Here is a 16,672-nt window from a genome sequence, read left to right on the forward strand (position 1 = left end):
GTTTATCATAGTAATGAATCACTGGGTGACTTTCCATTTTAGAACTCTACCCATTTAGTCAATAGGTGCATTATGAAAAACTGAGTACATTGCATCACTGTGAAGGACTTTAGACTGCGGTTTGCAAAAGCAGAATAAATTTTCTTGGAGTTGTACCGTTATGTACACACGCTCGCTCGCGCGCGCGCGCGCACACACACGCGCACACACACACACACACACACACACACGCATTCACACGCCCATTGGCAGACACGGCCACACCTCACAGCCCTGGGGAAAGCCACAGACCTCAGTACAAGCTGAACCTGAACTAGAGGAACTTTCCGCCGGACTCTGGACAAACAGCCGCACCGACACGACTGTCTGCGAGCCTGAGTCCAGGCGAGCGCCGGCGGCCGCAGGTACTCCGGAGCGCCCGCAGCGGGGCCTGGGCGGTGCGGCAGCGTCTGCAGCGGGAGGGTCCCGGCGGCCGAGGCCGTGCCAGTGCGCGCGCGCCAGCCGCCTCCCCTCCGCCTCTCGCCGCCGGCCTCGGGCATCCGCGCCGGGTCGTCCCGCCGCCCGCCTCGGCCCGGAACATGGCCGCGCGCCCTGCCGCCCCCCTGGCCTGGGCGCTGCTGCTCCTCTCCTGGACTCTGCTGCGCGGCGGCTGCCGGGCGCGCTTTGCCGCCGAGGCGGACTCCGAGGACGACGAAGAGGAGGCGGTGGTTTTCCCCGAGTCGCCCCTGCAGAGACCCACGGTGCTGGTGGTCGTCCTCGCGCGCAACGCTGCGCACACGCTGCCTCACTTCCTCGGCTGCCTGGAGCGCCTGGACTACCCCAAGAGCAGGATGGCCATCTGGTGAGCCGGCCGCGCCGGGCTGGGGGGCCGGGGGACCGCTCGCGACGCGCGGGAGACGTGGTGCGCACACCCCTCGCTGCCTGCCCGGGTCCTGGCCGGATCAGCGGTTGCGGTCGGGAAGGACGCGCGCGTCTGTGTGCGCAACGGGTGCTACTGGGGAGAAGCAGCCCGCCCGGACTTCCCCCGGGACAGTAGGAATCGGGGTGACCTCGTGCCTCTCCCAGATAGGGCTGGGGAGACGCCGCAAAACTGCTAGCTTCTCCGCCTTTGCACTCGCGAAGATTGCTTCTTTCCCCACCTCTCATTCCTTGTCCGGGAGTGAGGGAATAAAGGTGCCCGTCGTCGCCGCCGACTGCTTGGGACGCGACGTGGTCCGTCACTGCGGCTGGCAACCGGGGGACTCCGGAGTGGCTGGAGTTCGCCGCCCTGGCTTCCAGGTGCCGGGCTCTTATCTCTGAGGCTGGGAAAAGTGGCTCCGGGTTCTCCCCGGGTGTGAGGGGAAAGGGGAGAAGCGGTCAGGAACCAGAGATTAAGGCTAGGTGGAACCCGCTGCGTTCTAACCACGCCACCACCGTGGATGCTGTCTCCTCTGAGCGCTCCAAGCTGTCCAGTCCCCGCATCCTGCCTTCCTGCCTGGGCCCAATCCCGTCGCAGACGCAAACATCGCCGGGTGCCCTGGGGGTACTGCGTCCTGGGAACTGAGCAGCCTCAGGAAGGCAAACAGCTAAGTTTTGATGCTCTTAGAATAGCGACCCGGGCCTGGTCCCGGTGCTTGCTGCGGGGAGGGTCAGGGCATCAGTGGGGGTGGCTGCCCATCTCAACTTTAGAACTTGGCCCTGTCCCCACATCTTTGTATAAAAGCAGGTATCGGAGGGTGAGAATTTGGTGCCCAGGTGAGCCGCTAAGGAGCCTGTGGAGGAGGAGGTGGACGCTGACCAAAGGAGATAAGCCACCAGATACATGGGCAAGAGGCCTTTGGTCTCCGGAGAAAGATAAGAGCCTTGGTCACTTTGGAACTGTTTCTGTCTTGTGTTGATAAAGAGAGCTGTCCACAGACAAGATATCCTTAAAGCCTTGGTGGATCAAAAAGGGAGAAGGAAGGATAAAGCAGTAGCTGGAACTGGCAGCCCAAGGGTAGCTGGTGGGCAAGGGCAGAGGTGAGAAAGCAAACGTGAGATATAGTACCGCACTGTGCTATACACTGCCTCACTATACACCCCAGTATACGTGCCGGCCGCCACGGAGGGCGTGTTATGTGGAGAGTGCGAACGTTGGTGCAGCAAGGTTTTAAACCAGAGGATTTTTTTTAACCATTTCAGTACCAAAAGAAAATTTCACAAGTGTCAGTTCTCAGATGCTTTCTTCAAAAGAGATGTTTTACAGTATGGCCTGTCTTTATGCGTTGTTTAATTTTGAAGAACATCCCAATAGTTACTAGGAAATTAGTGAGTGCGGAAGTATGAGGCACAGGTTTTGCTATCCAATGTACCCCTTTTATCATATAGTAAACTTGGCACAGTGGTAAAGAATCCGCCTGCCAGTGCAGGAGATGCAAGAGATGCAGGTTTGATCCTTGGGTTAGGAAGATCCCCTGGAGTGAGAATGGCAACCCACTCTAGTATTCTTGCCTGGAAAATTTCACAAACAGAGGAGGCTGGCGGGCTACAGTCTTTGGGATCACAGGGTGTCAGACACGACTGAGTGAGCACACAGGCATGCAAACTTTTAAGAGGTACTATGATCCTTATTTTACAAACAAAGAAACTGAGATTTGAATCAGTTTAGTAACTCACTCACAGAGTTAATAAATGATTAAAACGGGAATTTTAACCCTAGTTTGTTTATAAAGACCACTTCCAAAAGGATAAAGGGAATATGACATAAACAAAATGTATATAAACCTATAAGCTACACATTAAGAGACTTGATTTGTCACTAACTTGACCTTGATTTGGGGCCAGTTGCTTGGGCTTCACAGATATCAGTTTCCTCATCAGTAAAATGAGGGAATTAAAATAAGTGATTTCAGAATTTTTTTCTGGCTCTTAAATTCCATAGATTGTGTGATATGATCAGAATCATTGAGCAGTGATTGTACATCCTCAGTTCCTTGGATGTTCCAGATTCTATGGATGTTGGTGTTCTCCTTAGATAGAGAGCATTCCAGTTCTGCGTAGACTTTAGGGATCTCTTTTCCCTTACCCTTGTTCGTGGTTTATGGGACTGTACCTTTATGGTCAATGTTGGAAAGTTAAGGAAGAAACCCACAACTTGGGTAAGGCCTTGGGCAACCCCTGCATTAGCCAGCCACTGAAGACTCTTCTTTGAGTTCTGGCTTAGGATGTTATATAATTTATTAAGTAAAAATAATAAAATGCCAGTTTTTAAATAGTCCTTTACAGCTTTCAAAGTACTGTCACCAGCTGTGTTATCTCCTTTGACGTTTGCTACCATCCTATGGAAAAATGAGATTATCTCCACTTCATAGAAGATATTGTGTCTAAAGTAACTAACTTAGTGAAGATTATATTGGCTTGTTAATTTCACAGATATTTAATAATAAGAGCTCACAGTTCTTCTGAGCACTTTACAATTCATTTTCTGGTTTCATTTTCACAATAACCCCATCAGGCATGTCTTATTATTATACCTTTTTACAGATGAGAAAACCAAGGTACAAAAGAAGTTGTACAAGCATGTAAATATGTGCTCCTAATCACCTGCTTTTGTGAGAACCAGACACCATGCCCTATTCAAGCAGGAAAAGGTTGAGTAAGATGTGGCTCCTCACAGATAAATATGGTTTGTTTTTTTTTTTTTTAATCCTAGGCAGTGTAAGGTGATCTGAATGGCTTCTGTAGCTATTGGGAGAGTGACAAAAGACTTCTAAATCAGATTAGGGCAGTTGTGTGTCATGGAAGATTGTTTTTTCTTAGGATAGTTGACACTTAGTTTGAATTCAGTTTTGAAGATCAAGTAGGATCCACAAAAAACCTGGGAAGGAAGGAGGGTTCCAGAAAGAGGGAGCAGTGAGTAAAAGGAAAAGGCGCTGGGACATTAACCAGAGCCTCCTGTCAGGGGAGAGAAAGTGAGTGGCAGGTATAAATTTTGCAAATCTCCAAACTCGTTGCGTTGTACCCTGGAGCTGCTGACTTCATGGCTAGCACTAGAAGATTATTTGACTGGGAAGGTGATGGGTAATGACCCTCCAGAGAGGCAGTAACTCAGTTCAGGATGCTGCAGCTTTGAGGGGCTTCTACCAATTACTTACTCCAGTCCCAGTCCCACACACTACTCAACACTCTGAGATGGCAAATTGACTAGTATCCACTCTGCAGAGCCAACACATGCTGATGTCAAAAATAGGCAGCATCAAAAATGGCCAGAACTTTATAAAACACAACCATGTTGAGTGTAGAGACTGGGTTGCCAGCTTCGAATTCATCTTATTTTAGTAACTCTATGCAGATTCACTCTTCTCCTTCTTCTGCTTACCTTTAACAATGGCGGGAGGAGTATCTGATGAGATTTCTTTCCTGTATGAGTACTTAAGAGCCTGGTTCAATGATCATATTCAGATTTCCCAGTAGTGTGGTGTTTTTCTCTCAGCTAAAGTTCTGGACCAGATCTGCACTGAGAACCAACAAATTGACCTGAAAAGTTTTTCAGAGGATGAGTGCAGTTATCTCAGCATCAACTTTATTTGTATTCAACTGAATTAAGAAAAGTTTATATTTTAGAGATACTTTGTATCAGTGAAAGGGAGAACTTGTCACACCATTTACCTGTCTGATCTCAAAACCCCACCAAACTGTTTTCCATCAGATATCACAATTGTGTGATAACTAAGATAATCCTTGTGTTCTAATTAAAACCTGCGCTGGGCTAATGGAGATCACTGCTCTGCTGAGATGAAGGGAACTGGTCGGCATTGTGACCTGCGGTAGTGCACATGAGCGGGTTCTCTTCAGTTCAGTGGAGCCATGAATAGTGGCCTTAGCAGTAGCGGGAAGGCTGACCTCATCCCCCCCTTCCCAAACCTATGATTAAGGGGGACAGTGCCCAGTAATATGATGATGAAAAATGGAGCTGGGCCCAAGGAAAGACATTGGACCCAAAAGATACATTCGTTTGTGTTTTGGAGAGTCTGCTGCTCCCTGTGGGAAGACAGTTGGGATTCACAGTATGCAGTCACAAGGCAGTAACCATCGTGTAATTACAGAAGAGTTTGGGCATTTCATTTGGTAGAGTTTTGAAAAGTAATGTGTATGCTAACTTGGAAACCATCATATGGCTTTTAAAAAAAGAGATGTTGCTGTTGACATAAACACTGACAGTGACAAACTTCTACTTGTTCAGGGCACTGAGCCTGACGTTTTGCATGGAGCTTTATCTGTTCAGTATTTGGGGATTAGCTTGGATTTATATCTACATTTTAATGCCCAACCAGTAGCATTTTGTTGAATGTTGAACTTGATATTCAAATATTAAGTGTGGTTTATAAAATGTTCCAAACTACTACTAATGCTAGTTTTCATCAGCAGTGAGAATGATGTCATATTTTTTTTCATTACCGTCTTGACATTAAGTGTTTTTTTTTACTCCTAGATGGAAGTTTCAGCTCATGGCTGAAAACATATATGGTACTTGAATCCACTTCTATCCATTAGTTTATTTTCCTCACCTTACCCTCGCCTCCTCCCCCTGCCCTTTTCCCCCCAAGCCTGGTAGTTTGGTTTGGAGGGGAGAGTATGAAAATTAGAGTCAGATAGACTAGGGCTCAAATCTCCTGTATGATCTTGGGCACATCATTGGAGCTCTAAGCCTAGCTGCCTCATCTGGAAATGACTAATAATTATACATTCCTCAAAGAGTTATTGGGCTTCCCTGGTGGGACTAGTGGTAAAGAACCCACCTGCCAATGCCAGAGACACAGGCGACAAGTGTTCGATCCCTGGGTTGGGAAGATCCCCTGGAGAAGGGAATACCTACCCACTCTAGTATTCTTACCTGGAGAATCCCATGGACAGAGGAGCCTGGCTGGCTACTGTCCATAGGGCCACAAAGAGTAGGACTTGATTGAAGCAACTTAGCATGCTTGCAAAGAGTTATTGTAACAAACAAATGAGGTAATGTAGTACAATGTTTTTTACACATATGCTACTAAATAGATAATAGTTGCTATTTCCTATACGTCTTTTCCTTTTGGTCTCATTGCTCTACATTTCTCTTCTTTTCTCTTTTCTTTAATTTTAAAGAGGAAAATATGTTCAAGCTCTGTTTATTTCCTTCCTTACAACAAAAATTCTCAGCATAATGGAAATTAACATTTATGGAAGGGCTGTTCTAAACACGTTGGTATGATAACTGATATACTCCTGACAGCAAGCCAGGCACGAAGTTGTCATCACTGTCTTCACTTTACACAGGAGGAGACTGAGGCACAGAGAATTTAAACTTGTCCGGGCTCACAAGGCTAGTGCATGGTGGAGCCAGGATGCGATTCAGGCAGTTAATGTCTCAGACTGAGTACAGATGGTCTGTTTAAGATCAAGAAAGGACCAATTAGTTCTAGTTTTTGCTTCTGTCAGTTGACCCAACTTAGAAAGATAAGAGTGCCAGTGTTTCTTCCAAAGAAGAATGGCCCCTTCTGCTTGAATGACACAAGGACTCGGTGGTTCCCTTCCGCTGTCTTGTTAATTTCATCAGTTAGCTTAGGCACTTTATAGTTACTAAACTCTGTTCTGTGTTGGTAGATTTTATAGGAATAGAATGAGACTAAATATATGGGTCGTACATAAATATACAGGTCACTTGCTAGGATCTCAGCTATTTAGCAACAGAAAAATTTATCAAGGATTTTTCGTGACAAATGAATAAGACAGCATTATTCATATGCATGGTGATGGCACTATTTTGGTAAGACAGAGGGTCAGCTTTTCAGCCTTTTTAATTAGTGGTCTTGGATTTGATTGACACATAAACTCAACTTTCTTCCAAATAGTTGGAGAAAACTATCAATCCTCCTCCCATCCTACAATTTCAAAACAGGATTGGACCTCAGAATTACATGCTTCCTTTGGGTAAAAACTGAAGTCACCTATCCTTTTGCTCAAGTTCAGACAAATTGCTTGCAGAGTAAAAATGGATGCCTAAATTGTCCTGGATCTGTTTTATTAATTGACTTCCACAGGTGCAGAAACCAAAGCACAGGGTAGTTAAGGGATGCTCCCCCAGTATACTATACAATGAATAAGTGTTGGGATGCAATAACAGGTTTCTAGATTTTTAAACCCTTTGTTGCTCAGTTGAGCATTTTATAATGCTGAGTGTTTTATAGTCAGTATTGCTCCTGGTTTAAAGGAGCATGCAATTTTTCTAAGCAGGGTTTGGTTTCACGTATCTGTCTTCAACTCGGTTCTCCCTATGATTCTACTGCTGAGTTTCTTTGCGACTCCAGGTACATAAGCACGCTCCCTGTGGCCCTCTCCCTTGACTGTCTCGGTGGTCAGAGGAATGAACAATGAAAGCTTTGTAATCAGAAAGGCTATTGGTTGTGCCTCAGTCCTTTTTCCAGGACTTACATGTCCTCATGGGTCCTATGATTGTGAGGCACTGTCTTCAAGTCTAAGACACACTATAGTAGGTCCATTATAAGGCTTATCTAGGGAGTATAGTAGAACTATTATAAGGCTCAGTTCTGTACATTTCTTCAAAGCATGTAACAATATACAGTCGAGTTAATGTTTGAGAGAAAATGATCAGCCCATAGCCCGGTTGTTAGTTCTATTCCCCAGATGCCATCTGAGGTTACCAGTTACCATGAAGAGGTTGCACTGTAAGTGTTTAAATCATGGCTGTTATTTCATCAGGAATTACAAAATGTGTATACTGTATATGTCTTGACATTTTTATTCTCAAAGGAGTGACTTGTTCATTTAATTGCATTCATGTTCTCAGCATATCAAATTGCTGATTTTTTTTTTTAAGTTAAATCTGTTAGAGCCCTCGTAGGTGGCTCAGATGGTAAAGAATCTACCTGAAATGTGGGAGACCCGGGTTCAATCCCTGGAGGAGGAAATGGCAACCCACTCCCATATTCTTGCCTGGAGAATCCCATGGATAGAGGAGCCTGGCTGGCTACAGTCCACTGGGTTGCAAGAATTGGACACATTTGAGCGACTGACAATTTTTTCAAGCATTTTCTTTCCTGACTGTTTCTCTTTTATTTAATTTTTAAATTTGTTTTTTATATTTTTATTTTTCTGGCTGCACCACATGGCATGCAGGATCCAAGTTCCCTGACCAGGGTTTGAACCTGTGCCCCCTGCAGTGGAATCGCAGAGTCCCCACTGGACCACTGGGGAATTCCCCTGAAAATTGTACACAGCAACAACTGTGGGACTGGCTAGCCTCTGTCCCCTGGACTTTGTCCAGGCAGTCATGTCCCCATCAGGCCCACCCTGTGTGCACTTGTGATTGGCTCCTGCTGTCTGACTCTTGAATGTGGCTTGCCTGACCCCTGTAGGCAATTGGGTGGTGACCACTGCTCTCTGCTCAGGCTTCTCAGGATCCCTAGGGCTCAAGTAGTGGCGCTTTCTAGAACCAGAAGGCTTGGCAAGCTGCCAGCGAGTGACCTAGTGGTAAAATGATCAGGATTGCGTTACTTTTCCCTTGGCTCTCCATTCCCATGGTTGGAATGCTGTGTGTGAATGTTCATAAAGGTAAAAAAGCATCTCGTTATAGGTGGTAATTGAAAAGCCATGCAGAATATAAATAGGAGTGGCTGTAATTAATTCCCTGGAACTTGCTGCCATTCAGAGCCATGAAAACAGAGCATTTGTGGTCGGTGACATTAGCCAAGTCTCCTGCATGAATTAAACCTTAGATTTGGCTGGAGGGCATTTCTTTTCCTCCCTAGGAGCACTGTACAGAAATCCTGTCAGACTCAGACTTCCCATAATGGCTTCATGACGTCCTGCCAAGGCTAAATTTATGATTTTGTAACCCTTCTCATTTAATTGAGGCAGTAATTGTAATTATTTTAGTTTTTTGTCAGGTTTAGCAAGCTGATGCCTCCCCCCTGATTTAACTGGTTTAGCTGATGAGATTTTGTTCCTCTGCAAACATAATGCAAAGTCCTTTGCTCCAGTATTTTTGATTGATGTTTCAAAACCACTTAGAAGATGTACATTTCAAAAAAAAAAAAAGTAAATGATAGCATAAGTAATGATCCTAGGCTGCACACCCCTAAGAAGATGACAGCAGGCTGTGGCCGGGGGTGGGGGACAGGCCGCCCTGATGAAGCAGTCTCCTGAGTACTTAGTTTAAGGGATAAATTGGCTATGTTGGAAGCATTCTTCTTACCTCCTAGGTTGGATCACTTCAAAGTCTATTGAGGGACATATCAGGCTAGAGAGAGGAAATTCCTTAAACGGAGTTTTCCCCACTTTGGCCACTGCCATGATCTGAACATCTGCATGGATGTTCATATGTTGAACATCTGTATGGATGTTCATATGTTGAAACCCTTAACCCATAGAGATGACTGTGTTAGGCGGTGGGGAGTTTTGGGGGGTGCTTCAGTTATGGGGGTGAAGCAAGAATGGGATTAGTGCTGTCATACAAGGCCTCCAGAGAGCTCCCTTCTCTCTCCCACCGCGTGAGGACACCGCAAGAAGTCTACAGCGCTGAAGACGGCCTTCACCAGAACCCGAACATGCTGCCATCCTCTTCCTGGACTTCCAGCTTCCAGAACTATGAGAAATAAATTTCTGCTGTATATGCACTGCCCAGTCCGTAGTATTTAGTTAGAGCAGCCCAGATAGACTCAGATAGCTGTCAAGCCCAGGAAAACCACGGCGGTAGCCCACAGTGCCTCCATTTTAGACAACAAAGAAGTAGAACTCTTAACTCTCCAGCTGCCTTGCTTTCTGAGAGCAACTGTATACATTTTGGAGGTGGGGAGGACAGTGGACCATGTCCAACTTTCCTGTTCTTACAGGGCAAGAAATGATTCTGTGAGAAAGAGGAATGTGTGGTTGTATGTTGATTGACATTCTCCCTAAAAGTCATGTTGAGTGAGAAATTGCCACTTTTCAAGGTTTTGGGAAAGGCAAGATTTCCAACAAGCTCCAACAGTGGAACTTAAATTTCTGGGCTATCCGTGAGAAATATGGTCATGGACATTTGGAGCCATGGCATTTCGAACACAGAGTCCCTTGCTGGACTGCTGGACTGCTTTTTCGTTTCTTGGCTTCCAGCCAGCCCCGTAATTTGTCCAAGCTCCACACACCACAGTGATTATGGCTGAGACCCGCCAAGATAGTGGAAAGTTGCTGCCAAGTGGAATCAGGATTTTTCATGTCATCGCTGCACCGCGGGACAGTAAGCTTATATGCAGCTCTTCCAGGGCTGCGTTCCCTCTGCTGGAAGCAGGTGGGGTGGAAGTGCATTCAGACAGTCAGACCGTGTCTTGCATTTCAGATACATTTTGTAGAATTGGCCTGTAAGGCTCAGAGCAGCCAGGATGCTAAAGTATTTTAGAAAATCACAAGTCTCCCCTCTGCTTTTCATCAATCTTGTTAGACTCTGTGTTCAGTCACCAAGTTGTGTCCAACTCTTTGCAGTTCCATAAACTTCAACACACCTGTCCTTCACAAGCTCCCAGAGCTTGCTCAAACTCATGTCCATTGAGTCAGTGATACCATCCAACCATCTCATCCTCTGTTACCCCCTTCTCCTCTTGCCCTTAATCTTTCCCAGCCTCAGGCTTGGAATCTGTATCTTAAACATGTGCACAAGTAATTTATATGTACTTCTGGCTCTGGGAACTGTAGGAGATGAGTGCCTAGAAGGCCCTGTGAAGAATAAGGGGCCCTCATGGAGGGACTGAGGGCTGTATATGCATCCAAAGTACAGGCCATTGGATTTTCAAAGCTTGGAAAGTTGGCACATGCTGGACTTTTCTAAACCCCAGGTTCCAGATGCTTAAGCAATCAAGAAGGCCAAGGGGTTTTCTTATTAAGAGAAATTGTAATGTACAGGATTACGAAGAAGAGGCTCTGCCAGGCAGCATCATTTGTGTTTCTTACAGAGTCAAGCACATGTCCTCCCTCCTTCCAATAGTGGCTATTTAAAAAAAAAAAAAATTTTTTTTTTAATTTAAGGGAGTGCCTCAGATTGCCCATTATATGAAGTGCCTTGCACTGGGACTTGATGTAAAATGACACTCCTTCCAACCCTCTTATTTGCTCAGTTATCTCACATCATACTGGAGAAGGAAATGGCAACCCACTCCAGTATTCTTGCCTGGAAAATTCCATGGACTGAGGAGCCTGGTAGGCTACAGTCTATGGGGTTGCAAAGAGTCAGACACGACTGAGCAACTTCACTTATCTCACATCGTGAGCTCGTGAAGTATTTAGGTTTATAGAAGAAAAGCTGTCAGGTCTACTGATGAACATCTCTTAATAGTCTAGAGGGAAATCAAACCACTGTGTTTCTTTCTAATGAGTGGTAGTCATGTGACCCACTTCAGGACCCATATCCCCTTATCTTGTTTCTTTTGTGCTGGTATTTAATTTTCTTACCTTTGATTTTCTCTTTGGCATGCCATTAAAACTCATGTGTGAAAAGAATAAAGAGTCTATTAAATAAGCTTAGTTGAAAAGTGAAAAGTGTTAGTCACTCAGTCGTGTCTGACTTTTGCAACACTGTGGACTATAGCCCGCCAGGTCCCTCTGTCCGTGGGATTTCCCAGGCAAGAATACTGGAGTAGGTTGCCATGCCCTTCTCCAGGTGATCTTCCCGACCCAGAGACTGAACCCAGGTCTCCTGCATTTCAGGCGACTTCTTTACCATCTGAGCCACCAGGGAAGCCCAGTTGAGTTGAAGTTCAGCCTTAATATTATGACATTAAAAAGTCCCTAACCTGGCATCTGCACTGGTTATGAAACCAAAATAGAACTTTTCGGAAATTCACGCTATTCGAGTCCGCTATGCCAAAGATTTTTCTGAGTTTGCCACTGCTGCACAATGGGATGTTCAGGGTTGGTGTAGTAGCATTATTACAACCTCACCCACAGGCAGCCATCTCTGGGGACGATCACAACTCAGTTGCTACATCTCATACTGTTTACACCCTTGTTTTATCATGTCCTTTAGGTAACACTGTAAATGTCCTCAAGTGTATGTATCCCACTTTCTTTTCAAGTCCTTCCCCTTCTCTGAAATGTGAGCTGCATCCCACAGCTCAGTGCCTCCTGCCAAGGAGATCATGATCACCTGGGAAGGAAGGTGAGGCCAAGTGCACTGGCCACTCCAGGACCGTGGCCTCCAGCCCAAAGCAGCCTCGTTCATTCCCACCCCTCCCCCAGTGTGCAGATGTCCTCGTTTTCTAATTTATGTTGTCTTGTGGGTTTCCCTGGTGGCTCAGCTAGTAAAGAATCCGTCTGCAATGTGGGTGACCTGGGCTCCATCCCTGAGTGGGAAGATTCCCTGAAGAAGGGAACAACTACCCTCTCCAGTATTCTGGCCTGGAGAATTCCATCGACTGTATGGTCTGCGGGGTCACAAGGAATCGGACACGACTGAGCGACTTTCACTTCAATTCTGTGAGTGGACAGGGAGGTACTATTCACTTGTGTCACTTTGAACAAGCCCTTATTCTCTCTGGACCTCAGTTTCTGCTCTGTAACAAAAGAGAGAAGTGCCAGAACTGTGGCTCTAAAATGTGGCTGCTTATTAGAATCATTTGATTAAAATATACTGATACCTAGGCCCCACCTAGGCATCACTTAGGTCTGAATCTTTGCGCTAGGATTAGGGCAAGTGACATATTTTGAAAAGTTCCCAGAGAATGGGACTGTGTGGCCAAACTTGAGAACCCCTGGATGAGACAGATGTTCTCTGGGGTCCCTTCCTGATCTGACATCAGTAGCCCCTTCATGGAAGTGCTTAGTCACTCAGTCGTGTCTGACTCTTTGTGACCCCATGTACTGTAGCCCAAGAGGCTCCTCTGTCCATGGGATTCTCCAGGCAAGAATATTGGAGTGGGTTGCCATGCCCTCCTCCAGGGGATCTTCCTGACCCAGGGATCGAACCTATGTCTCTTTCATCTTCTGCATTGGCAGGTGAGCCACCTGGGAAGCCCCTTCTTGGAAGTAATGAAATCTAAAGAATTTTCACAAAATGTAACACTGCACGATTGATGTTTCCTGGACCCTCAGCTGAATTTTTGATCTTTTGGGGAGTGGCCTTAAAAAAAAGTCTTAAGTTTTCTCAGAAGCTCATTTTTATTTCACACTGTTGTGTGCATGAAAGTTGCTTTAGTTGTGTCCAACTCTTTGCCATCCTATGGACTATAGCCCACCAAGCTCCTCTGTCCCTGAGATTATCCAGGCAAGAATACTGGGGTGAGTTGCCATGTCCTCTTCCAGGGGGTCTTCCTGAACCAGGGATTGCCCTGTTGCCTCTTCAGTTTCCTACATTGGCAGGAGGGTTCTTTATCACCAGCGTTCACCCTGTTGTATACGGTGCCCAAAGGTGTTCCCCTGAAGAGCTGTCTCCTGCAGAAGGCCTGTGCCACATGATGACCGAACTGCCAAGGGGACGTGGCAGCAAGAGGGCTGGCCTTGAGAGCACAAACTGAAACTTCTCGGGACGGGCCTGTGTGCCCCAGGTGGAGAACAGTGGCGGCCCGGCTTCCTTCCTGCGGCACACAGAGGCTGCCCCTTGGCCAAGGAACTGCGGACATCAAGGCCTCAAAGCACATTCAGGCAGACTGTGGCTGCCCAGGATTCCTTCCCAGTGTATGTTTTGGTGTGCTGCCCAGCCTCACTTTCAGGCATTCTGTTTCACACTGGTGCAGGACCTCTAATCACCCCTGGGGATTGCATTTCTGATGTTGCTTTTAATGGCTTTGGAGTCTAGCTTCTTTTGTTTCTAGATTTGCATAAACAGTGCTGCCTTTGTCCTGTGGTCTTGACACAGCTTCAAAGCCTTGACTGGGCATCAAAGATGCACTGAATCCCCATTTCTTAGGCATCAGATTGCAGCAAGGCCAACAGGTGACTGAAGGTCACAGCTCCACTTCTGGGCCAGTTTGCTGTCTCCCAGAGATTAGATTCTGCAAAGGCCCCTTTCATAATGGTGCTGAATCTTAATAACTTTTTTTCAAGGCCTGTGCAAATGCTCTGAATTAAAGGGACCCATTGCTGACATCTATCTAAGGAGGAAGGGAGAGTAACTCACTAATATTTGCTGAATCTCACCCCCACCCCCACCCCATGAGAGACAGATTATTAAGTGTCCCTCTGGGAAGCACAGAAACCTCAGATCCACTAGCCAGTCTTTGCTGATGTTGGCATAGTGGTGGCCAAAGCCTCATTTTCCCATGGAGCTTATCAAAATAAAGGCAGTAATTGAACTCTTAGTTATCCATGCCTGGATGGCCTGTCTTTTGGATACACAGAGGCCAGCTTTTGATAACAGGTCAGCTTGGTCCAATCATCCAGCACCCTGCTCAGCTGTCTCTCTCTCTCTATCTTGGTGTTGCCCAGAAGTTGTATGTTTAGGCAGTGGAGAGTGATTTTGATCTCAGAAACATTCCACATAAGGCATCCCAGTGTGAGTTTTATCCGGTTTCTTAGCTGTTTGCTCTTTTGTGTCACCTATGCCATGCACCACCCCATTCTCAGATTTTCTTGAACTCTTCACCTTGCCTTGGTCTCTTCATCTATACCCAGTGCCAGGCAGGCTGATTTTTAAAGACCTTTCTAGCCACAGCATGCTATGAATTTGCAGTTCCCCGGCTGATACCATGAAAAAGAAAACACCTTTAGTCTGTCGCCACATTATTTAAGATGCTTTTTGGGCCTTTTTCAAAATTTGTACTTAGATATAACTTTTCAGTACTTTTGACTTAGCCTTGTCTCATATCATTGCTGAATAGACTGATGGTTCATATCTATAACAAATTATAAAATTTGTTTGCCCTTTGGGATGGTTAATTTTATGTGTCAGTGGTGCCTGGATATGTGGTCAGGCATTATTCTGGATGTTTCTTGAGGGTGTTTTTAGCTGAGATTTATATTTAAATCAGTGGACTTTGAGTAAAGCCTTCCGTAATGTTGGTGGGCATCATTTCATCAATTGAAGGCATGAACAACACAAAAAACTGGCCTCCTCCAGCAAGAAGGAAATATGCCATCAGGCTGTCTCTGGACCTGAACTGCAATACTGACTCTCCCCTGAGTCTCCAGTCTGGTGGCCTACCCTACGAATTTTGAACTTGCCAATATCCATGACTGCATGAGCCAGTTCCTTAAAATATCCCCCCTGCAACAGATAGATAGGAAGTAAATATGTTATATAGAGGTATATATTATATGTATTTTGTCTCCCCCTACTCCCTACTTCTTTCTCTCTCTGACTCTCCAGCTATCTAGTATAACCTCTATCCTGAAAGAAAGTGCCATTTCTTTCATGAACAACAACAGCCGAAAGAAGGGCTGTGCTGAGAAGAAAAAGAACCCAGAGAATTATGTCAGAAGAGATAGTTCCAGATCTGAAAGCTGGGAAAACCATTGCTGTGGACATCTGGTGTGAAATAGTTGTGGCATGAGTGTATATATTGACTTTTCTCATGCGTGCAAAATAAGTAAGTGAAGGTTTTCCTTAGAAGGTGTCCCCCTTCCCCCCCACCTTTTCTTTTTTTGAAAAGGCAGAAATAGGAGTTTGGCATTTGCCATTGTGATGGGAAACATTATACATGTTTGTTCTTTGCAAAAGCTGCTGGCTAATGTGCAGGCCTGTGCCTTTTGCTCAGTCTACCATGTGAGGGAATTAGCTTGCATGTGCACTTTGGGGTTAGGAGAACCTGGAAATGCAAGTCAAGTGTCACCAGGCTAATGGGCTATTACACTGAAGTGATAGCGCCTCCCCAGAGAGAGGCTTTACTTCACAGAGGTGTCATTTGGAGATGCTGAAAATCAGTCTCTGCTGACACCTCCAAAGACCAGAGGCATGAGTGCCTGTGAAAGGTCCTTGTAACATGGAGCTGGCTGGAGCTGTGACTACCCTTGCCGATGCTTTAACATAGAAGCAGAGGTTGGTTTTCTCATGTCTGGACTATAGAAAGATCAAATCAGGAAGGCAACGGCTTTCTTTTCCAGAGAGAGTTCTCATTGGTGACTCTTGGACTTACATTCCTGGGGTTCAGTCTAAAATGAAACTCTTCCTTTTTTGAACTGAGTGAAAAAGCAGTCCGTCTGCTGAACCAGAATGATCTTGAGAAAGCGCTGCTCTCTGGCTGCCTCTATCAGCTCTCTCTGATCTTGTCTACTCAGCTGATACTCTCAAACTGTTAGCTAGCTGCCTGCATTCTCAACCATGTAGCACCAGCTGTTTTGAGTTTCTAGAGAAAGAATTTTCTAGGATGCCTTTGTTACACTGGGATTCATGCGTGGTAGCATAAAACGTGCTAATGAGTTTTTCTTCTAGTATAACAGTAAATGTGACTTAAGGCACAGAGGGTAAGTTTCTGCTCTGAAGTGGAGTTTGAAGTTTTTCCTCTCTTCTCTGTAATTGGGTATCTGACATTTGGTGTGGCTTCCCCTAATAGGTGTGGTTTTGTGGCTCAGATGGTAAAGAATCTGCCCACAATTTGGGAGACCCGGGTTTGATTCCTGGGTTGGGACGATCCCTGGAAAAAGGAATGGCAACTCACTCCAGTATTCTTGCCTGGAGAATTTCATGGACAGAGGAGACTGGTGGGCTACAGTCCATGGGGTTGCAAAGAGCTGGACATGACTGACCCCCACCCCACAC

General features: G+C 45.9%; 1 protein-coding gene across 1 annotated transcript in view; it reads left to right on the forward strand.

Annotated features, from left to right (window-relative positions):
- The first annotated feature begins 237 nt into the window (after window positions 1-237).
- Window positions 238-16,672, forward strand: part of COLGALT2 (collagen beta(1-O)galactosyltransferase 2) — a 112,183-nt gene continuing 95,748 nt past the window's right edge. Inside the window, exon 1 of the mRNA XM_020890211.2 lies at window positions 238-841. Within this exon, the coding sequence (XP_020745870.1) occupies window positions 579-841 (263 nt within the window). The 5' untranslated portion in view covers window positions 238-578. The remainder of the gene's footprint in view (window positions 842-16,672) is intronic.

Source organism: Odocoileus virginianus, chromosome 11 (genome assembly GCF_023699985.2).
Source record: "Odocoileus virginianus isolate 20LAN1187 ecotype Illinois chromosome 11, Ovbor_1.2, whole genome shotgun sequence".
In the NCBI taxonomy this organism is placed as follows: domain Eukaryota; kingdom Metazoa; phylum Chordata; class Mammalia; order Artiodactyla; family Cervidae; genus Odocoileus; species Odocoileus virginianus.